Below are 24,853 nucleotides of genomic sequence, written 5' to 3'. Positions count from 1 at the left end.
CAACGCTTTCCATGTAAAAAAATCCCTGACCGCCAAACTCTGCGTCAAGATCTATGTTCTCCTCCGGTGACACAACAGGAGCAGCAGGTATAGCTTGAGGTGCTCCTGCCTATTGTGGTGCCGGGTCCCGAAACTCGTCCCCACGAGCAGGCACATACCCCGGGTTGATTAAGTACCCGAATAGTGGAGTATGTCGAGGACGGAGCTCAGGTTTGCTCCTCGCACTGGAGGATCTGCATTGGGCAAAGATCCTTTTGCTCACACTTTCTACGTATCGGATTGGTCGGCGCTGAGGTAGCGTTGGAGCAACATGATCCAAGATCATTTGGAGAAATCTTGGATACATGATAATTCTCTCACGCGCCACCGCTCTTCGTTGTCGATCGATCTCGTAGAAGACCATCTGACTAAAGCTGTAACGCTTATTATAAGTCAGAGCAGTCATTTCCGACTGCATGGCCGCGCCCATGCCATCAGTGCCCGCCTTTCTCCCTGACATGCAAACAATCATGACATGCATGAGAAAGCGTCACTGGTCAAGTAAAAACCCCTTCCTTCTCTGCGTATCTCCCAAGGGACCTGAGTATCCCATCCTCAAAAACGCTCCATCACGGAAAGGAGCTACAAAGTCTGTCGGGTCATCCCTCGTCTCATCTCCAAAACGTAAAGCCGCCCGGATCTGTTCAGATGAGAACTGAACAATGTGATTGTTGACTGTTGCTCGCATCACCGGGGGCTCGACCCTACAGTCATATTCCACGGTCTGCCAAAAATCCTCAATGTTGGGTAAGGATATCGGCAGAGTTGTCGTAATCGCGTGGAATATACGCGAGCGTAATAGGAACATGATGATTTCACGGAAATCATCAACTCCGCTCGCCTCCGGGTCTAATGTTATATACAAGTTGTGACCCGGGAAGAACTGTCTCTGGTTATCACCACCATCATCACCGCCTGCACCACCTATAGCAGCCATATATGCACCAAACAGACTAAGTTAGATAAGCGACAAAGCAAATCACAAGTTCGCCTGTTACCATGAGCGAAGTTGTGATCTTTTCAGTATAGGCGAAGTTAAAGGTGGGGCGAAGTTGGGAAACAACTTCGCTTCAACTTTAACTTCGTCTGTTAACTGTTAAGTAAAAAAGACCAGGCGAAGTTAATGGTAACTTCGCCTAACCACAACATCGCCTCATAAACTGTTTTAAAAATAATTATCAGGCGAAGTTACGGACAACTTCGCCTAAACTGTAACTTCGCCGAATATGAAACGGCATCAGTTAGGTTTATCGAACGACGTGATTTGGTCAATTTTGAGCTTGCGGATCTCTTAAAACTTGATTTAATGACGATTTAGACGATTAGATTGATTATGAACACGTAAAAATACGTTTGAAAATCGGTTGTTAAGGGTTCGAAAAACGAGGACGTGAAACGGGTCGAATCGACCGATGATAAACGTTAATGAACATGATTAATCGATTCTATTACCCTACACACCTTTAAACATGGATTAGAACTTGAGAAAATTGAATACAGAAAGATCGAGATGAAGTTTGCCCAGGTATACGATAAGTTCGCCTAGGGATTTGATAGATAAGTTCGCTGGAGTTTTGAAAATAATGGACCAGTTTGACCTATGAATTCCTTTATATAGGGTCAGAGTTGTTCCGGCGAAGTTATGGATAACTTCGCCTATAAATGGCGAAGTTATGCTCAACTTCGCTGGAATTAAAAAAAAATATCAAAACAAACCCCATAATTTGAACAATTTGCAATTAAGTTTTAAAACAACCTTTAATGTGTTAAATGATACGATCAAGACCAAGTAACCAGATATAAAATCATACAACTACATAAGTAGAAAAATTTTAAAATTTAAAGTACACGGGATCAAATTTCAGTCTCGATAGGGACTACCATGTTTTAGAAAAGATCCGAACAGGAATCATACTAACTACGTGACTGTCACACAGATCCGTGTTCAGCTTTATTATGACATAAAGAAACAGGTTGTAAGCAGGTAATTAACTTAAAATGGTTTTCATCGTTTCTGTGATACGGGTTCGGTTCAATTAAGCTCAAAACTTAAGTGGGCAACAACTCGGAGATTATGATGCCTCCTACCTATTCTCAAAAGCGTATTTGGCTTTCCCCAAGTCACCCCGAGTTGACCTCGACCCGTAGTGTCTGATTAAATAGTAGGAACTCTTCGATCTTTGGACTCTTAATCCCGTTCTCTATCTTGCATCTTGATTGAGAAGTCTTATCATTATGAACTCTATAATGTCTCAATAACTATTTTTTTTTTTTTTTAAGTATTTACACAAACTTCAGATAAACTACTGCAAGTCCCGAATCTGGATCACTGCAGTTTCTTGACATGCTATCTTCACGGGAATCAGAACACTCACGGGCTCGTGTATGACTGGGTAATCGCTTTTCTGCCTATCATTCGGAAAGATATATATGGAGACATGCACAATTGTTAAGAAGTTTCCACGTAAAATCGAGTAGATTTAGTTAGTATCACTTCTACTTTTACGCACCATAAAAAGCTACCATGACATACAATGACTGTTCTAAAGTCTTTTAGGCCTAATAACTTCACTAGTTAAGCACACAGAATCAGTATATCTATCACTTTCCAAGGTTGGATTAATTTTCTGTTAAACATAGTAAAGGAACTTCTTACGAAGTAGTAGACTTGAAAAATAATTTCATCTCCCGTAAAAATTTTTAACTTCAATCGCCCCGATCAAATTGAAGTTTTCTGGTAAACGGCTTTCCCGAAGATCCAATGGATCAGCTGGACCGACCACATACAAGTATGTGTCCTTCTAACTAAGTATGATCGACTAATTTTCAGCGAAAGAATAAAAACACATCATAAACCGCCCCGGTCACTTTCAGTCATCTGGTTAATGGCTATCCTTATATTCAACAAGTAGAAATGAGGACCAAACATATCCGAAGATATGTCCTTCAAACTGAGGCAACCGACATAATTCTAAGCGATAATGACCTTTTTTTTTTTTAATAAAGATAAAAACATGGTTACTCGGGATTGATCATCCCATTCAGTTCAACAAGGTTTTGAAATCTAGTTTTGTCAAACGCTTTCGTAAACATGTCAGCGAAATTATCTAGCGTATCAACCTTTTCGAGCACAATCAGTTTCTTCTCAGCACAATCCCGTATAAAATGATGACGGATGTCAATATGTTTAGTTTTACTGTGTTTTACGGGATTGTTAGTTACTGAGATAGCAGCAGTATTATCAATGCAAATAGGAGTATGAGTGAAATTCAGACCGTAATCGCGCAACTGTTGTTGAATCCAAAGAACCTGGGAGCAGCAGTTAGATGCTGCCATGTATTCTGCTTCATAGGTTGAAATCGCGACTGAGGTCTGCTTCTTGCATTGCCATGACACTAATCTGCCACCAAGAAACTGACATCCACCTGTAGTTGACTTCCGACTCTGATTGCACCCTCCATAATCAGAATCTGTGTAGGCGACCAACTCCAAGTCTCCTCCTCTCGTGTACCACAACCCCAGCTTAGGCTTGCCTTTGAGATACCGTAGAATCCTCTTGGCACCCTTCAAGTGAGATTCCTTTGGGTTTGCCTATTATTGCCCGATATTGAGTTGGGTCCACGTCTGCATCGTTGTCTGAATCAGCACCCAATTTGTGGTTGACGCAGACTGGAGTATCGTATGGAGTGCTGTCCTCCATCTTGAAGCGTTTGAGAACATCTTGGACATACTTAGTCTGATGAATGAACATCCCATCTTTCTTCTGATCAACCTGTAGTCCTAAAAAGAATGTTAGTTCACCCATAGCACTCATTTCAAATCTCTTCTTCATGACGGCCTCAAACTCCTGACACATGGCGACTTTTGATGCAGCAAAGATGATGTCGTCCACGTAGACTTGCACCAGTAGAAAGTCGCTCCCTTTTCTCTTAAAGAACAAAGTGCTATCAATCTTTCCCCGTTCAAAACCATTCTCAAGCAAGTAGTCGGATAACGTTGAGTACCAGGCACGAGGTGCCTGATGTAGTCCATACAGTGCTTTACTTAGCTTGTATACGTGATCGGGAAAGTCTGGGTCAGGAAAACCCGGAGGTTGCTCAACGTACACAACCTCATCGACTTTACCGTTTAGGAACGCACTCTTCACATCCAACTGAAATACCTTCATCTCCTTATGTGCAGCAAATGCCAAAAACAAACGAATGGCTTCCAATCTCGCGACAGGAGCAAACACCTCATTATAATCGATCCCCTCTTGCTGATTAAAGCCTTTTACAACTAGCCTCGCCTTGTTCCTGATAATAATCCCTTTCTCATCTCTCTTGCATTTGAAGACCCATTTTGTGCCAATCGCATGCACATTCTTTGGTTTTGCAACCAAGTTCCATACCTCCATCTTTTTAAACTGGGCTAATTCTTCTTGCATGGCTTCGACCCACGAGTTGTCCTTGAGAGCCATTTGATAGTTCTTTGGTTCAATCTGGCTGATGAAGCAGGTGTACAAGCATTCGTTGATTATGCCTGAATCTTTAAAGCTTGTATAAACACAGGTGTGCTCATTCAAGCTTTGTCTTGTTTGTACACCGTCGGACAAATCACCTATCACATTCTCCAATGGGTGATTTTTGTGAACTCTCGTAGTCGGAACCGCACTGACATCTAGATTGTCTTCCAGGTTCGAAGGTAGCTCATCAGTGGGTGATTGTTGTTGAGAGTGAAACGGATTGATAAATTCCTCTTCAGTAGAGGCAGCAGGGGTATTGACAGCATTTGATGAGGAAGGCTGACATTCATCATACTTCGGTCTTTGCACATAATTGTCTTCCTCATCAAAAATCATCTTCGAAGCAATTCTTTCATCTATTTCTTCACAATCCAAATAAGGTATATTAAAAGATTTGAAAAGTCTATCATAGTCGAAAATCCCAGCGGGTCCCGTGCTTGGTTTTGGTGATTTGTAACTTGTGATATCAGTGTTACAGACCACCTCAACCTTGCTGGTCGATGTATTAAAGACTCGTCTGTTGGGAGTCCCAACAACGTATCCGACTAAGATTCCTTCGTCGGCTACTTCACCAAATTTAGAATTTGTCTTTAATATCGAACACGAGGACCCGAATGGTTCAAGACCACTCAAGTTGGGCTTTCTCCCATGCATAAGTTCATAACATGTTTTATTTAATCTTTTAACGGTTAACACTCGATTAAGGATATAACAGGCTGTTGCAACAGCTTCAGCCCAGAACACCACAGGAAGTTTCGAATCAGCCAGCATGGTTCTGGCTCCTTCAATTAACATTCTGTTCTTCCTCTCAGCCACTCCATTTTGTTGCGGAGTATACGGAGCGCTGTACTAGTGTTCGATTCCTTTCTGTAAGCAGAAGAGCTCCATCTGATAGTTCTTGAACTCAGTCCCATTGTCACTCCTGATGTATTTAACTCTTTTTCCCATAATGTTCTTAACTTTGGTAATCAAATTTATCACCATCTGAACCGTTTCATCCTTTGACTTCAGGAAATATACCCAAGAGTATCGAGAGAAATCATCAGTGATCACCAAGCAGTAAGATGTTCCTCCTAGGCTTTTTGCATTCACGGGACCAAAGAGATCCATGTGAAGTAAGTCTAGGGTACTGACAATTGAGTTAACCTTCTTGGTGCGATGGGATTTCTTGTGTTGCTTTCCCTTTTTGCACGATAAGCATTGGTCTTCAAAGTTGAAATTCTTCAAGGGAACACCCAGCACAAGCCCATTCTTGACAAGGTAGTTCATTTTTCGAAGATGAATATGCCCCATTCTCCTATGCCATAATTCGGACTCCGATTCAGTTGCTTTCGACAGAAGACACGATTCTTCTGTGGTCATCTCAGTCGACCTCATGTCCATTATATACGTATTCTTTTCTCTTAGAGCCTTCATAACAATCCAATCCTCTGGTATCTTGAAACCAGGATATAGCACAATCGCTTCATTCTTGGTGAAATACACGGTGTAGTCTTTGTCACAAATCTGCGAAACACTCAGCAGATTGTGCTTCAGTTCTTCAACAAAATTTACTTTCTCTAACGTCATCTTTCCGTTAGTCACCGTCCCAATTCCTGTAATCCTTCCACCGCTCTCTCCAGCGAAACTCACTCTTCCTCCCTGAACAGGTTTCCAATCGTGTAACAAATTCTTGTTACCCGTCATGTACCGGGAACAGCCGCTATCCACAACCCATTGATTGTTTGCAGCCCTGTTCAACTGTTCCTGCACGATTAAAGCAGATGATTAAAATCTGGGGACCCAAGACCTATTGGTCTTGGGTCGATACATCCCGTACCTTGGCTGTCCAAAGTTAGTATCAGAATAATTTCTGTAAGTCTTAAAAGGATACCTTCTTGGAGATTGACTATGAGGCCATCCAAACCTTCTAGAATTAAATGAATTATTTCTCATGATTTGATTGTTAACGGGGAAAAACTGAGGTTGATTTCTTTGAAAACCTGGATTAGTCCAATTTCTGAACTTTGAAGAGTTTTCATTTTTACCATTATAGTGATTAGTTCTATTCTCAGTTTTTGAAGGTCTCACACCTCTGAATCTCCGCTTCAGAGGGCAATCAGCAATTAGGTGTCCTAATTGATTACATTTGAAACAACTCATGTGTTCAACTTTCTTTTCAACAGTTGTTTTAGATGATGAGGCTGCATTACTGCCCGTTTGTCTCACATATGGTGGAACATACGGGTTTAGTGGAGATTTCTTTCCAGTTGTTTTATTTTTCTCTCCACTTTTTGGTAATACTGCCTTTTCTTTTGTCTCACTCGACTCTGATGACTTGTCCGAGTTTGATGAGACAGGACTAGGAGCAGAAATTTTAACACTCGAAACAGGCTTACTTGTTTCGCCTTTACTAACTTCTGGTTCTTTACTAGTTACCTTAACCGGAACTGTCTGACTATAATCAACATCAACAGATTTCTGATTACTAGGATCATAAGTGTAATTATGATTGTACGGTGGCGGAACTTCATGATATCCAATTCCTCCCCTTTTAACTGGGGAACCTTGATCACTAACGAGGTGATCAAGTATAGCGGTGGAATTTCAAAATTTCTCAAGTTTCCTGTTAAGTTCCACCACTTTCACCTGGTGATCAGCTATCTGTTTATCCCTTTCAGCTATTAGTTTGGTTTTTTCTTCTAACACTTCATAGCTCAGATCAATTACTTTAATTTTTTCAGCTAGATTTGCTTTAAGACTTCTAATATCTTTTTCACTAGCTTTTATTTTTACTTTATAACTATTTTCTCTAGCTTTAGTGAAATGATGTTCTTCTTTTAAGGTTTTAAATTGAGCATCCAAACTAACATACTGATCAGTTATAGTTGTCAATTGTTCAGACAGATTTTCACACTTAGTGCAAGGGAGTTTAGTACTTACCTCGGTGAGCTGATCTTTCACATCTGCCATACAAGCTTCATTTTGAGCCTCTGCCATGTAAGCTTCACTTTCGCCAGTCACTTCCTCAGTATCTGCAGTTTCGATGTTCGCCATATTGGCCTGTTCGAACACTTCTTCAACATGCAGATTCCAGTTATATTCCCCTTTCTGTCTGGAAATCATGGCTCTATTATCATTACCACCCCCATTCTGGTGTGTCGACCTGTTCTGACTACGTTCAACTCTCTCATTCGTGCACTCCTTCGCAAAGTGGCCATTCTGTTGACAGTTGTAACAGCGCACCTTTGACTTGTCAAAACCCGGTCTCTCACCAACAAACTTCCTTCCTGTCTTCTTCATAAACCTCTTAACCCTTCTCACAATCATCGCCATCTGCCACTGCAGATCCATCTCTTCCAGATCATCAACATCGATCTGATCATAGTCTTCCTCCAATATTGCTGGATCAACAATCTTACCCTGAATGTAATTTTCATACGAAGCAATAAAGGATGCATAGAGAGCAAACTGCTGTTCAGCAGATTTAACACTCATGGGCATCCTTGAGTAGTTGTTGTTCGAAACACTTGGGGTAAAACTACTCTTGGTTGCTTGAGGGTTAGAAGCATTTGATCCTCCAGCTACAAAGCATACATCACCATTCATGTTGAGAGATACATGACCTTCATGTGTTGAGTTAGCGCCCGACTCTCCCTTTGAGTAGTAAGCAGACGAATCAGACTTCGAACTTGAACTTGTATTAACCTTTGCACCATACATTCCTGGATCTTGAACCTGATCAGTAGGTGTCTCTTTTCGAACCTTGTTTAGTTCAAAAGTTTGTAGCTTCTTAACTGCTGTTTCCAGGTCATAGTCAGCAAAGTCTTTGTCTTCTCTCATCAACACAGTGTACATCTCCCATTTCGGTGGGAGAGCATCAAGAAGCTTTTCAACAATTTCATCTTCTTTGTAAGCAATTGAATAATTGTTGAGTTCGGTCATCAGATGATAATATCTAGTGATGATATCATCAAGTGATTCATTCTTCAAGTACTTAAAGACCGAGAATTGGGTTTTAAGTAGTTTAATCTTTGAAGCACGAATTCCCACATTACCCTCAAAACGGTTTTCAAGAGCTTCCCAAAGCTCTCTAGCAGTCTTATACTTTCTGAAGGTGTGTAGAATCTCTTGTGGAAGAGCCATAGTAATCGCAGCATGAGCTTTGCTTTCAGCCTCATACATTTTCTTCTCTTCTTCTTCCATCTCTTTGTATTTCTTTATCTGATCACGACCCTCATACTCAGCAGTAGGTGGAATGTAACCATCTTGTATGCACACCCACATTTTAGCATCTTGGTACTTGACATATTGTTCAAAACGATCTTTCCACGCTACATAATCGGTTTTCTTAAGCATCTTTGGTGCCTTTGTAGCTGAACCCGCTTCCACTTCCATCTTAACTAGTTCCGTAATGTTGATTGAAGACATCTTTCACGAAACACACAGAAACCCGAAAAATAAAAATTTTATTTTTAACAGTACTGTAGGCGAAGTTGTGGATAACTTCGCTTAAGTCTGAACTTCGTTGATTCTGAACTTCGCTTTCTTTTTAAATTCGCCTAATTTGGCGAAGTTGTAGATAACTTCGCTTAAGGTAAGCGAACTTGTGAAGTAGGCGAAGTTGTGGGTAACTTCGCTGGTAAAGGCGAACTTGAGAAGGTAGGCGAAGTTGTGGATAACTTCGCTTAACCTTATATCTTCGCTGAAACCCTACGAACAGTGACGGCAACTTCGCCTGATGAACACGATGAATATGCAGGTTAGATTTCTGGATTTTACGAGGTTTGTGAAGGTGTTATGGGTTGTTTATGATTGTAGGAGGTGAGTATAACACAAAAACTCAGAAAACTCGTCCCGCGAATAGTCGAACGGAACGATTTCTACACCCGCGTGATAATCCCGAACCACACAATCGAGCAAAAGCTTTGATACCAACTGTAGGCTCCCAGCCGGATCTACACGAGATATCTCACGTAGGTGCGGAATCCCTACGTAAGACGTTACGAGTGTAGAAGACGATACGATTAAACACACGTTACAATAAACAAATACTCGTTATATTGCAACCTTAAACACGTGATATGTATCACTAATACTGGACTCGTTACACGTAAACTGAATACTCTGATTGAATCCCTCCTAATGTTATTGATTAAGCAGTAACCTAATCAATATATAACACGACAACTTCGCCTGGCATGTTCAGGCGAAGTTGTCACTAACTTCGCTTAGTTCACAAGTTCGCCTGTATCAGCGAACTTGTGAGCTAACTTCGCTTACATACAAACACAAATCCAAACGACTCGATTACAGACACTAGACACTGAACTACTGACATCATGTACCAACAGAAATTCAAAATGACAGTTGTGTTACACAATCACCCGCCATTTTGGGGGCAATTGTTAGGGCATGAATTGTATGCTGAGGATCCATTATCCTTGACTATCTTGTGGATAGATTATCCTTAAGATATGTTTAAGGTTATGAAGGATCAATGATCCTCGGTATTATTTGTTTACTAATGATTGCATTTTGAATGGTGATGTGTTAGCCAGGTATAGCAACTTTATGATCCAGTCTACCATATATTTTGCTACAAGTCACCTGCACACATGCTCGAGACTGAAGACTAAGCTAATGGGGGAAGTGGCAGAATAAGAGGACTTATTGCTGAGTACTAAGGACAGGATATGTTATTCTTGAAGACGTGCTTAGACCAATTATCCTTATGAAGAATTCTCTGGCTAAGTCTGGATCAAGGATCCAGACTCAACATTGCTGTTAATGGATGATTTTCGTATGAAGACTGATGTTTAAATAATAGCAACGGCTCCTAGACTTCGTCTACCACTTATTTCGTCATTAAGCTTCTATAAGCACGTGGTCAAAGAACACGATGGAGAAGAGTGGAAGACTAGCGAGTTTATAGGACCTATTTGTTAGTTAGGTATTATTTTCTTTCCTGTATATACTGAGTTGTGATCAACATTAGAGACACACATTCGCACGTACTCTAGCTGCTAAGTTATCTGTAATCACACGCACATAGCATTCATTGTATTCATTGATCAAAAACTCCACCCATTGTAACCCTTTTTTTTATTAATAAATTGGTGATAGACGAGTTGTCATCACGCGGGGTTTTTTTCTTTTGATCTGAACAAGATAAAAGGGTTATTCCTCGCAACAAATCACGGTGTTCACTCCATTTTCATTCATATAATCGTTGTTATTGGCATAGCACTATTCCTCACTTTTACGGATTTGGATACATTATCCTTAGCTTATTTTTATCCAAAACAATTAGTACTAAAGTTGCGTAACTAGACAAACCACAAGTACTAAAATGGCACTTAACTCTTTTAATTATTAAAAAATAATTAGAAGTTTGATCCTTCACATTTTGTTAGTTTATAGAATAGTTACATAAATAACCCTTATTTTAAACCAACTACCCCCACAACGTTTAAACGATTATAACTTTTTCACACGTTAATATTTTTTAAAAATCATTATACCATAAAAACGAGTATTTTATTCTCTTTAATTTGAGTATTGTATTGTTATACTTTTTTCAAATTAAAAACATAATGTGTACGTGATTACCATTAAAGACCGGCAAACGGGTCGTGCGGTTTCGGTCGTTCGGGTCATGGGTGTAAAAGGTTAAGGCTGGAATGAGTCGATACAAAAAAGGTTAATTTGGTCCGGGTCGGGACAGGTTCAGGTCGAAATGAGTCAAATCAGAACGGATTTCAGGTTAGAACTGTGTTAGGCGAAACGGGTTGCGGGTCAAGACGCGCTCAATGTAGCGTTACGTGTGCATCGACACCTGATTGCGCTTGTGTGGCGTGCTTACTAACATCGGTTAAGCTTCCAATGACGCATTACGAGCATATTATCGTCGGGTTGCGCGTGTATTGTTTTGAAGTCACGCACTTACTGAAACAAAAACACCAGTTACGCGTTCGATGTCATGTTTGCGTTACACGTTATTTGTATACACATATATACAATTAATATACATGATAATGTACATATGTGTATATTATGTAACTGGAGATTAGATGATAATATACGTATATGTATAATTTAGCAAAACCGAGAATTTTTTATTTTTATTATTTTTCTTGAAACCGAGATACTAGTAAACGTTTTGGTTTTTTTAGTTATTAAAAAAAATTTCTTTTTTGTTTATAACTTTTTTTAGTATTTTTAATGAGTTATTTTGTGTTCCAAAATGGTGGTCAATTTCAAAAGGTTCTCTCACAATCCTCACCCTATAGACTCAAACCCATGTAGTATAAAATTTAGTAATTACAATAATTAAATTGCATGTGCAACAAGCCCAATTATACATTTTACAAACAGACAATAAGTGAAGTAAAGTGAATTGGGTTTATGTCATTTCACTCTGATATTGTACATATAAAATGTACTGTATATATAAAATATTGAGAAAGTTAACGTAAAAAAATTAACGTGCTAATTGTGATAATCAAGTAGAGTAATCATATATACAAGTAGAGTAATTACATCATAGAGTAACTATGTGAGTCTCTATAATGTAATTACACAATTATTTTACTTATATATATAATTATTTCACTTGATTCTTACAATTAGCACGCTAATTTAATTGTATTTGATCCAAACCCTAAAATATTTATATAACTTAATTACCAATAAAATAAAACTACATGTCTAAACATTAGTAGATTACTTTAAGAAAATTGGATTTAAATAATCCCACCTTTAATGGATTGGCCAATAATAATCCCACCTCCGGTATTTCCCGCTGGCAGTCCCACCTTTTCAAGGTTTTTTGTTTTATGATCCCCCGTTAAAAATAATTAACGGGGTTAAGTTTTAGCTGATGTGGCTGGTGAGTTGGCAGTGTCATAATCCTACATAGCGAGTGACTTGGCATTGTCCATTAATTACGTTGAATACCCACCCTTTTAACCCCCAAAATTAATTGGTTGAGCCCTAATTATCGATTGAATCTCTTACCCACGACAAACTCAGACCAAAATTATCGATTGAATCCTTCATCAATCAAACCCAGATTCAAGAAAGCCACCATAAACGACCTGCTGACCATCGGACCCGACCCCCACCTCCAGATGCAACCCATCCAGCTTCAAACACCAAATCCTCACCACTAATATTAATCCCAGTGATCCCCCACCGGAAGAAAGCCCTAACCCTAATTACATTCAACTCAGGGATTCAAGTAGGTGGCGAGGTAGTTGTCCGGCGGGAGGATGAGGCGGCATGGGTAGCCGAGGTGGACGGCGATGAAGATATTAGGGTTAGGGTTTGAGGTTGTAGGAGAGTACGTCCGTTGGGAGGAGTCCAATTGGGAAGCCGTGGTAGGTCAGGACAGAGTGAGCTGTGGGGAGTGAGTTAGGGTTAGGGTTAGGGTTTGTGGATAATACAAAGATGATGAAGGTGATGAAGATGATGATAGATTTGGACATGGTGTTTACAAAGATGAAGATATTATTATTGTTATTATTATTGTTGGGACAATGATGAAAGGAAAGCCACGTAGGAAAATAAAAATATACGTGAAAGCCATTTAGGAAAATAAAAATGCCAAGTCATTAGCCACATCAGCAAAAACTTAACCCCGTTAATTTTTTTTAACGGGGATCATAAAACAAAAAACCTTAGAAAGGTGGGACTGCCAGCGGGAAATACCGGAGGTGGGATTATTATTGGCCAATACGTTAAAGGTGGGATTATTTAAATCCAATTTTCCATTACTTTATGACTCGAAGAGCAAAATGAAAATAGAAAGGAACCTTTACACGTATGTGTGATTACGGTAATCACCGATTATCACCTACAATCTATTCTAAACCAATTTCATATATGAATGCCCGTATAGGGTTTCGGCTTTGCCATCCCTCGTTATCAGTCCTAACCCAGGACAAACGAACCCAAGACTGACCCAAACATTAATGACCTGGTTCTCAAGTTCCACCATTCAGTGTGTTCGAATTTTGGTTTTGGTCCAAGGCGGCATAGACCCAGCCGGCTAGCCCTTACCAAATATGCCTTCCAACAAAGATATCATCAAAAAATACACATCAATCCACAACAAAAATTACAGCAACTGACAAATCTTAGGATGACTGCTTTTTAAGTCTCTCATTCATAATACATCAAATGATCGAAATGTCAAAAGTTACATGTCCTTGAATATATAAAAATTAAAAGAAAAACAAATAAATAAACTAGAAACCCAGTTCAAACATTAATTCTAAGTTTCTTGTGATTCAAAAACATAGGAAAACCTAAATTATCAGTCCATGATTGGAAGCCTTCCCAACAAAATTTCTTGAAGCTGTAGTTTCATGACTTGCTGCATCTTCAAGGGAATCACCCCCAAAAAGTTGTATACATGATAAAACCATATCAGAAACCGAACCCTACGCCTGTTGCTGTTTCAGATCAACAAAAGCTTTACCGATTTGATTTTCACACGTCAATTGAACTTCCGGTTCCAATAAGTCAAGAAACCCTGTGGATAGTTTATAGGTGGTTAAATGAGAAAATATCTTACCACAAAACTTTCTCACTTCAGCCCGTTTTGCTTGCTTTTCAGGCATATTTGTCACCAGCTCTTTAATCAAATTACCGATACGAGAAAGATTAACACTAATCATCTCTATAGCTTCATTACTCCCGTCCTCGTTGACAATAACATATGGTTTCAGTATTTCCAATATTAACTCGAGTGCTTCAACTTGCTTAAACTTTGATTTTGCACTAGCACATTTCTCAACAAGAAATCCGAAGAAATGCTGACCGACCCACGACCACCTCCTAAATATTTCTTTCAAGAATTGAGGTTTTTGTTGAGAGTTTTTATCATCAAAGTATCGCACTATTGCGGTTTTCAATATCTCAAACACCCTTTCCAGTTCAGCTTCAGGGAAGCTTCTAGAATCAATCATCTTTAGAATCCAATAAGTTGAATTCTGGGCTAGATTAACAATCTTACAGTATCGCTGGAAGGAAGCAGACTGTTTCTTCTTAGATGGAGTGATTGCTGATTTCTTTTTCCTGAACGGTTTTGCTGCTAGTTTTAAACTCTTTTCCAAAATTGGTTCGAGAACTGATAACTGCACCGATTCTCCTTTCGGGTAGTGTTTTGTTTTAAATATCTCGTGCTCGATGATTTTACAAATACGAACACCAAGCTGCTCACTGCCTTCGGTTGTACGCGGGTTCACAAACGCCTGTGCAAGATTTGTGTATACTCTCAACACTTGTGGTTTACCTGCATTACAGCAAAGTTTTCATTCCTTTACAAATGTAATACGGGTTTGATTAAAAAATAAAAGTTTAGCAATTAAAACTCGCCTCGGTTCTCATGAAGGTAAATTTCCAATAATGAAAGAACACGAAGCTTGAAAAGAATGAGCTGAGAATCAGCTGTTTCCCCGCCAGCTTGGTTTCGTTTCTCTTTAAAAATTTGAGCAAGATAAGAATCCATCCTGAACATGGCTTCATCATCCATTCCACCATCAGTGTCATCAGAATCTGGATCTTCATGAGATTCTTTTCCTATGATTCCTCCTTCAGAATCTTCAGATTGTTCTATAAGATCACCATCACTATTATTATCACCAGTTTCTGCTTCATCAGATTCCTCTGCTTCTTCAATATCCAAAAGATCATCATCATCGTCGTCGTCTTCATCTTCACTGTCGGTCTCGTGATGTCTTGCTGGTTTCAGGTCTTTTTTTATAATCTTTAACATCCTTTGTAGACCGTTTTCTGTCACATCAGCACAGTAGTATTTGAAAACCTACAAAATAGAAACGATTACTGATACAAATTTGGCAACGTTTAAGTAGGGGTGTTAACAGGACCTGCAAATCGCATCAAACATGTAAACCCAAACACGACACGCAAACCCACAGGTTGACTTAAACACGACCCGTTTGACCCAAAAGTTTTTTATCAACATGTGAAGTCACTGAATTTACCCAAACACGACTTGCTTAGCTAAACGGGTTCACAAGCTCGACCCAAGCCCTGCATATTTCGTGTCGGTTTGTGTCGCATCAAAAGCTCACACCCCCGCATTTAGGGGTGCTTGTTTTTAAAAACTACCTGCTCGATGGCAGACCGCATAGGGGCTGAAGACTGAGGGAGCAAAGATATGAGTGTATCAACAAAGACATCCATTAATGCGGGTGCTTCATCATTATTATCATCTGGTTCATCATCTGAATCAAGCAGATCGGGTGACAGGAAGAACTTCTTGCAGCATATGGTTATTTCAGATACAGCTTCTGAGAATTCCCCTGGTCTGAGTAAGAGTTGTAGCAGCAGTTGAATGAGCAAGTACCTCAAAGCATGCAATTTGTTAGCATCCACACTCATCCCACAGTTCCTTTCCTGCCATCAAGAAACATGCAATTAGGGTTTGTTTGAAAAATGTAATTTGCACAAATGAAAAAACCGAACCCAAACCCGAATTCAAACCAAACAATTTCCAAAAACTCAGAAAAATAGAATTTCGGTTTTTGGTAAGGTTTGAGCCCAAGACCGATTCATGCACACCCCTAAAAGGCAGTTATATTGAGACAATGTATTATTTCAGTGACGATTACTTATCATTATTTTCTAATAATATGAATCAGTAAAGCTTTATGCTTCCCATACAGGGCAAATACAGTTGGAAGTTGGAACTGTAATATTTCAGTAACAATTATTTACTTATTTAGACTAATATGATTTAAGATATTTTACACATCGCAGAATCCACTTTGAGATGCTTTTGAGCCGTTTCATTTTAAGCTAGTTTTTGGATAATCATAGCATTAGCTACCAAAGATCAACTTAACTCTTACTAATTTACCATATAATACATGCAAGTAAAACATAAATAATTATCAGAATATAACATTTCTATGTAAAAGTAACAAAACTTTACCTCTCTGGAAAGCCGAGTTTCCATTTCTTGCAACTTCTTAAGCGCCTTTTCATCTTCATCACTCAATGACCTAAACAAAGAAACTGAAGGAATATTCCGTAGAATACTCAGAAACCGCATAAAATAAGAACCAAGGTCATTAGCTTCATGCCCACTTGCAACCGTGTGGGGCCCTTCTCCCTTTTGAGCATTTGCCAACAATAACTCCAGTTGCTCAATACACATCCCGCGAAGTGAACTTGAAGTAACAGATTTTGGCCATCTAAACTTCTCATCTAAGTCAAACGAGGTCACTTCGGTCCCGAGAGAAGACGAAAACAAACCCTGAACCGCCAAAAACTTCAAGATTTCCTTTTGAACACAAAACTTTTCTTCGTTATCGAGTTTTGAATGTTTTAAAACACTCGGGATTGAGTCCACAACCCAAATTTTTAGAAAATCAGAAGTTCCACGTGGCTCAACTGAACCCTTTTCCTCGATTGACCCGATTTCTGAGTTATCATCAGTTGTTTGACTTTGATCTGATGGTTCTTCTGAAGCAGGATTAACATCAAGAAACATGTCGATTAGGTTTTGAATAAAAAGCATGCAGCCCGATTTGGTATCAAAACCCGACATCAAATCTTTAACGATTTTAGTTCGTGTGATGCTATCGAATTTCCCGTTGCTGTGTTTCTGAAAAGCCATTGTAACCGCCACGCGTCTACCGTCATCATGGCGGACCCACTCCAACAATTCTTTTAAAAAGTGTTCTGCAAATTTGTACAGCCATGAATCTTTTGTGGAGAGAACATCCACTAGACATTGAATAATCTTAAAAGAGAAAACTATGGGAATGCAAGATACGGGCAGTTTTGGTAGAACAAGAAGTATAACATCAAACGCCAAGTGTTTCCGATCATGTGATGATAAAAGAAGTGAACTTTCAATAACAATTTCCCAGAAATTTTGAAGGTTTTTCTGAATATCTTCATCATGAGAGCTAGATTTGCGATTCTTTTTATGCTTTTTTGCAGAGTTTAACCCTGTTGCTGACTCAGCATCTTGTATTGGAACTTCGGGTAACAGGATGTTCACCAAAACCGGCCATACACCGTGGACTCGAGGCTGACAAAATGTTGACTCCTGAAAAACAAAGAAAACTTACAAAACTAAGACTACCCTGCAGGTGGTAATATCAACAAATTCTTACAAATGGGTTGATTTGAGTGGTGTTCTAGGTCATACAGGTCAAACATGAAAGAGAACAGGTCAAATTTCAAATTATTCATAATGCATACAACCTCCTAAACTACTAACAATGTTTTTGTAATCATAAAGCAGAATAGTTAACTATACTGAAGATTACAAAAAATAAAATAAAAGTAAAGTCTTTGTGGATCAACCTAATACTAAAAAATGACATTTTCCACCACTAAAACATTTACACAAAACCAAAATAATAATAATAATAATAATAATATATTAATAATAACAAGTGTTACTACACATACGCTCTCTATGGTTTGCGCAAAGTAACAGGTTTGGGTACTGATTATCAAAAGTTGCATGTTAGGGGTATGTGGATTTTGTTTGTAACAAGTTTTGGTATTAACACTAACTGCTGTTTAGGAATGGCAATGGGTCAGGTTTGGGTCTTTTGGGTGAGTTTTAGGTAATCCCAACCCCATACCCAGTTATATAAAATGTTGTCCCAAACCCAGACCAAAATCCGTCAGGTTTCTGTTAACTTTTCTGTCATGGGTATTTTAGTCATTTTACCTAGACTTAACAGAATTACAGAAGTCAGTTTTAATACCCAAACTTGTTACAAAATTAAAACTATAAAACCAAAGATGCAACATTTCACAGATAGGGCCCAAAACCCAAGGACCATTTGTGAAATTAACTCTAATAATAATAATAATAATAATAATAATAACCTTAAAGCAAGTTGCAAGAGAGGACAGATGGTCAGCAGAAAATAATGTGTTGGAACTGTATGCCTCGGGTAAGAGCTTCCCGAACAATTTATTATCAGCAGCTACTTTTTCTCTAAGCTTAAGAGCTAAGAGTAATGCATCGGGATTTCCAGCTTCTACGGCTCCTTCAAACCATTCATGGAGACCAGGAGCTTCTAGAACTTGCTTCAACACAACTTCAACAGGCAACTGCAATCCAAAAAAAATTCAGTCCGCACATACTATTACAGTACTACCAAAATTATAACTGTCAACCAAAAGTAAGAAGTAAAAATTTTAAAAGGATATAGAACTGAAGAACAGAATTAGAGAACTATAAATGATTTGCTTTCAGACTCCATTTTCTAAGCTAGTCTGACAAGTTTTAAATGTAGAAAAAAAAGTACTTAAAATAGGATCAAAGGGTAATAAGCACTTTCAGTTTTTTTGGAAAAAGTAATAATTATTTTATCATTTAATCCACAAATTTAAATGCCAAAGCTCCTTACAGTCCAAACAATTTAGGCAATTTGAAGGCGTTAATGAAAAAAAAACTCACCTTTTCTCCCAGGTGACGGTGGCACAAATTACAAACCTTCTATTATGGAAGTGACATTATCAATTAAACTCACAATGAATAGTTCTACAACACTACCTTCTACCACAATATCAGTTATCATTATATATGCTTTAAAAGACAAAAATGTTGTCCATCCATCAAATTTTTAAGTACCTTCTCACATAATTGATAGATAATCACAGCAGCAGGCTCCTGAAGGTACCGTTTCTTAGTAGCTAGCAAAATAACAGCACTGGTGAAATCTTTTACATGTCCAGATTCATAAGCAGTTTCTTGAACTAGTCTTCCTGATTGTGCAAGTGACCCATATGCAAACAAACGACCTAAAAGACAATCTTTAATTTCCTGTATGTCATAAAGAAAATTACAAATCCTTAGATTTACAATAAGTTAACACATTCATACAAGCTACTTATTACTGGTTAATATCATACCTGACCCTTCATTGAAGAAGACACTTCCAATAAGTCAACAATCAGTTTCAGCACCGAGTCAACTGCAATACTGTGAACGGCACCAACTAACATATCCAAACCCAATGCAAATCCTTGCCTTGCACACTGCAAAAACAATGAATTCACCAATGATATCAAAATGTTAACTTTTACATTTTCATCAATTTTTCAAAAAAAAAAGTAAACCAGATACATAATATACAAAAATTATACCTCTCTAGAAGACGAAACACCGCGAATAAGCCTCCGAACCGCGTACCTAACAGACGGCGCACACTCATTCAACCCATCATTCTTCTCCGCTTCCAACTTCACCTCACCTTCAACACCTTCCTTATCCTCCAACAAATCATACGCCTTCTGAACCTCCTTCAACTCCGTCACCAATCTCTCCGCCGCAGCCTCCCTAACCGCCACATCGGCCGACCCTAAATCCTTAAACACTCCAATATGAAACTCTGGCAAACCGTTACTCGACCTATTCCCATCCGCATTCACTAACTTCGGCTTCGCTTCATCATCACCGGAACTCGCACGGTGCTTTTCCTTATCCATCGCTTTCCGTTTCTTCTTCCGTTCCATCGGTTTATCCGCATTGGAACTCTTTTCATTACTCCCAGGGTTTGCTACCTCTCCATCTTCCTTCTTCTTCTTCGTCTTCTCTTTCTCCGGTTTCTTCTTCGATACCTTATCGGAGCTTAAATTAACCTCTCCATCGTTCTTCTTCCCCTTCTTAACCTTTTTCCTCAATTCATCTGTATCGGTTTTGTGATTATCTAGTTCTACACTGTCGGAGCTTCGTTTCTTACTGGCCATGGATTCCGGTTATATAACAAAATGACCAAAATCTGTGTTGAATTAACACGAAAACAGAGCTAATTGATTAACAATGAATGGAATGTATTGATTATGATACTAAAAGTACAGGTGAATGAAATAATTAGATTAAAGGATACGAACGAACCTAAAAGTAATGGTGATAGCCGTTAGGGTTTTGATAAACCCTAATAATTTCTAGTGCTTATGTATCGGCGATGATGCCTCGACCTAGGTTTTGAACAATATAAAACTGCCATCTGAAAAGTTACAGTTACGCCCCTTATACTCTGCTTTAGTTTTAGATAGATGCTCCACCTTGTTTGAGCTTAGATTAGGGGTGCACACAAGTTGAGCCCGAGAACGGTTTCTGAAAAACCTCAATCCGTGCCGAGCTTAAATAAGCCTGAACCCAAGCTTGAGCCGTAAGTAAGCTTGCTTAATAAACGAGTCTAAGCCCGAGCTTCACTTTGCGAACTCGAGCCGGCTCACAAGACTAAATGAGCTTGTCATGTATATAAGTTTTATAATATATATATGTGTGTGTATCTTAATCTTAAGTATATAAAAACGAAACATTCATGCATTCTCTCAAGCTACTAGATTGTTTTATTTGTAAATAGAAGCTTCTCATGCATTTAACCCAAATTCGCGAGTATATGGGTCTCACCAGCCAATATAGCCTTTAAACAGCGGATTATAACATCTCATTAAATTAAAAGTTAATCTCATCAAATATTTGATATGAAAATCCTATAAAATTGAGATATATACTAAAAAATAGTATATGATTTTTTAAAAAAAAAGTATTATTTATAATTAGTAAACAATTTTTATAGTAAAAAAATAAGCGTGTCATTGGTCTCAACAAACCCAAATAGGTTTTAAACTGGGTTATAAAATCTCATTTATTTGTAAAATCATTTCAATAATAAATTCTAAGTATATTATTAACTTTCTTATAATAAATAAAATTAAAATTCAAAAAAAATTATAAATATTATAAACAAATAACGTAAAACAACCACGTAATACGGTGGATAAAAACTAATATACATGTGTGTGTGTGTTAATTACTAATTAACTATAGTAATAATGTTATAAAAATGAGATAGTGCAATTATAATTACTATAGTTCATAATTTATATTGTAATAATAATTACTCTTGTGTTAACATAACTACTATAGTCATTTACAATGTTTTCAGACCCGGGCGCTTTACCAGGTCAAAGGTCGGACCGACCCTAGAGGGCAGACCGGTGTTTGACCCGGATTACGTCATAAATAATTTAAATATATATTTACACACACACACACATATATATATATATAATTCATATACATATAAAAAATAATAATAACCAAATATAATAATAATCATAATAATAACAAACTTTAATGCTTATCTATGTTTTATACATTTTTTTAATATATATAATATATGTTTGATCAATGGAGACATCAATTAAGCTTGTTGGTTGACTCATGGGTACTTATTAAAGTTTATATCTCAGAGATGTCTCAAGTTCGAATCCCGGCATGCACATTTCATTTTGAATTTAATGAAAAAAATGGCTTTATCGGTTCACTAGTTGGGTCAACCGGTCGGACCGGTCCGGGCCGACCGTCCACCCACAAAACCGGCTGGGTTTTTCAAAACGGCCCAAATACACCGACTAGACTCGGTATAGGGACCGAGTCCCAATCAGACCGATCCGACCGGCCGGGCAGGGTTTCAAAACACTGGTTATTTGTACACTTCTTAAGATAAAAGTTATTTGTATTTGATCAAAATTCAATTACTAATTACAAGAGTTTTACAAGTTTTATGTTTGTGTTACATCTTTTACAATATTTTACACTAGGATAGTACCCGTGTTACACACGGGTTGAAAATAGATAAATAACAAAATAAATATAAACAATCATAAAATTTTATAAATAGACAACTATATATTAACATTAGGATGGTCTAAACAAAATATTAGACAGTAACATTGTCAAATAAAAAGTTAATAGTTACACAAACTTGTCTATATTAGCAAAGTTATGAAAATTTCACAAGAAAACATTTAGAAAATAATAAAATTTAACATAACTTTATAAACACAATCTTATAGTAACTGTAATATTTATTACTCTAAGATAGTACCCGTATTTATTTGCCCATCAATTTAAAACATTTATTATAAACCATGTTTGAATTAAATATTACCATCTTGAAAAACATTTATCACTAACTTTATTTTCCAAATTCAAATGTGTCATTTCTTTTATAACATTAGTAATCTTTAAGTGATCCAAATCTCTTAAAAAAAGCAGATCATTGGATTCCAATATTGATTTATAATAGTATCCGTGTTAAAAACATGATATATATGTAACATCATATAAATTTAATGAAATGTAAATGTTGTAATTATAAAAAATGATACTTTAACATGAATTATAAGACATCATAACTTATTTGAATCAAATACAAAACATACAAAGACTAACAAAGATAAACGAAAAGTTAAAATATTTTATAACTTTTATCATTAGTACAATAATAAGCAAACAAAGGAAATTAGTCTTCAAAACAATAAAACAATTCAACAATGTCGATTTAACAAAACTTTTATCTCAATGTTGATTTAAAAGATGAAATTTATCTAATACATTTATTACGCATTAATAACTGTAATATTTATTACTCTAAGATGGTACACGTGTTTATTTGCACATCAATTTATATCATTTAATACAAACCATGTTTCAATTAAATATTACCATATTGAAAAACATTTATCACTAACTTCATTTTTCAAATTTAAATGTGTCATTTCTTTTTAACATTAGCAAGCTTTAAGTGATCCAAATCTCTTAAAAGAAACAGATCATTGGATTCCAATATTGATTCAGAATAGTACCCGTGTTACACACGGTGCAACATATTTAAAAACATGATATATAAGTAACATCATATAAATTTAATGAAATGCAAATGTTTTACTTATAAATAAATGATACTTTTACATGAATTATAAGACATCATAACTTATTTGAATCAAATACAAAAATATACAAAGACTAACAAAGATAAATGAAAAGTTAAAATATTTATAACTTATAGCATTAGTACAATAATAAGCAAACAAAGGAAATTAGTCTCCAAATCAATAAAACAATTCTACAATGTGGATTCAACAAAACTTTTATCTCAGTGTTGATTTAAAAGATGAACTTTATCTAAGACATTTATTACAAATCAATAACTGTAATATTTATTACTCTAAGATAGTACCCGGGTTTATTTGCCCATCAATTTAAAACATTTATTGTAAACCATGTTTGAATTAAATATTACCATCTTGAAAAAATTATAGTTAGTAACCTACCATCTTGAAAAAAAAATTAACAAACCATGTTTGAATTAAAAGGTCTAACTTTTAATTTTAAAATGTCATATTTTGACTTCAAAATGTCAACATAATATATATGCATTTTTTAAAATCCAAAACGTGTCCATTGTTTTTTCTTTTGCTTGAAGCAAACTTAATACAATTAATACAAATTAATTATTTGATTTCGGTCAAAACATAATTAAATTCCAAATTATTATTATTGATAAATACACAATTATATGTATAAACATGCATAAATTATGCTTCACTTAAAGAACATTAAAAAATTTACGGTTACTATTTTCATCATTATTAGTAACTCTTAACAAAATAATAATGGATTTTAAGAGAATATTTAATTAAAATGTTACAGTAGTCAAAATAAATGTATGTTAATTTTTATATGGACATAATTTGTGAGTGCAAATCTTAAATTTAAAAGTACTTAAATCATGTTGATATATTTCAAGAAAGTTATATTTAGTATGTAAATGCTATTTAAAATTTAAAACGATTTAATATGAATGGTAAAAAATGATTTAATGTGAATGGTCTACTACTTAAATTGGTCGGAAATTTATTTAATTTATAACTTCTTCATTCGGTTTTTTTAACAAATAAAGAAAGTCAAACAATATAAATTGTAATAATGAGATAATTATGTTATTATTTCGGTCAACCATATTAAGGAATGAGTTTATAAAAATGGAAAAAAATTAAAAACTATATACAATTAGGGTAAACAAAAATAAAGAATGGAAGTTCTGAGTTGTTTTAACATTGATTACAAATTTTGATTTTGTAATAGTATGAACGGTAACTTGTAATTTTATAACAAAAATAAAAATAGTAGTCTGAATGGTAACTTTATAAGGTAGTACTTTTTAAAATATTTAGAACAAAAAATAGTAAAAGTAATAACATACTTGTAAAATATAATTTTAAAAATTTAACATAATCTGAATTATAATTTTTGGTAATTATTAAGATATGGTTATAGTCAATATAATAATGGAAAACATATATAGAAACAATTATGTTTGACAAACAATTATTATGGACATTAAATAGGAATTCAAATTTAAATTATATACCAAAAATGTAGAGAAATACTACAAAGAAAATCGAGACCTTCATTTAATTGTTTACGTAAATTAGTAAACTTATTATTACCCATAATTAAATTCC

General features: G+C 36.5%; 1 protein-coding gene across 1 annotated transcript; it reads right to left on the bottom strand.

Annotated features, from left to right (window-relative positions):
* Positions 1-13,678: 13,678 nt before the first annotated feature.
* On the bottom strand, positions 13,679-20,489 carry LOC143594119 (uncharacterized). Its single transcript, XM_077073507.1, has 9 exons — positions 20,427-20,489; positions 19,676-20,310; positions 19,442-19,567; positions 19,161-19,352; positions 18,410-18,637; positions 16,488-17,612; positions 15,662-15,949; positions 14,906-15,353; positions 13,679-14,822 (listed from the first exon to the last, which is right to left on the bottom strand). The coding sequence occupies exons 2-9, from the start codon at positions 20,276-20,278 to the stop codon at positions 13,969-13,971; spliced, it is 3,864 nt and encodes a 1,287-aa protein (XP_076929622.1). The 5' UTR covers positions 20,279-20,310; positions 20,427-20,489; the 3' UTR covers positions 13,679-13,968.
* Positions 20,490-24,853: the final 4,364 nt, after the last annotated feature.

This window comes from Bidens hawaiensis, unplaced genomic scaffold (assembly GCF_021521415.1).
Source record: "Bidens hawaiensis isolate Kalapana, Puna unplaced genomic scaffold, B.hawaiensis_p1.1 tig00043093_1, whole genome shotgun sequence".
NCBI lineage: Eukaryota > Viridiplantae > Streptophyta > Magnoliopsida > Asterales > Asteraceae > Bidens > Bidens hawaiensis.
This window is presented reverse-complemented; position numbering and strand designations above follow the sequence as displayed.

What these genes read in the sequence shown, in the direction of transcription:
- LOC143594119 (XM_077073507.1), bottom strand. Translation starts at nt 20,278, where the DNA reads ATGGCCAGTAAGAAACGAAGCTCCGACAGTGTAGAACTAGATAATCAC. An exon ending in TCTATCAATTATGTGAGAAG is followed by an intron (nt 18,638 to 19,160) that starts GTACTTAAAAAT and finishes TTTGGATTGCAG; the next exon opens with TTGCCTGTTGAAGTTGTGTT. An exon ending in CTCTTGCAACTTGCTTTAAG is followed by an intron (nt 17,613 to 18,409) that starts GTTATTATTATT and finishes TTTGTTTTTCAG; the next exon opens with GAGTCAACATTTTGTCAGCC.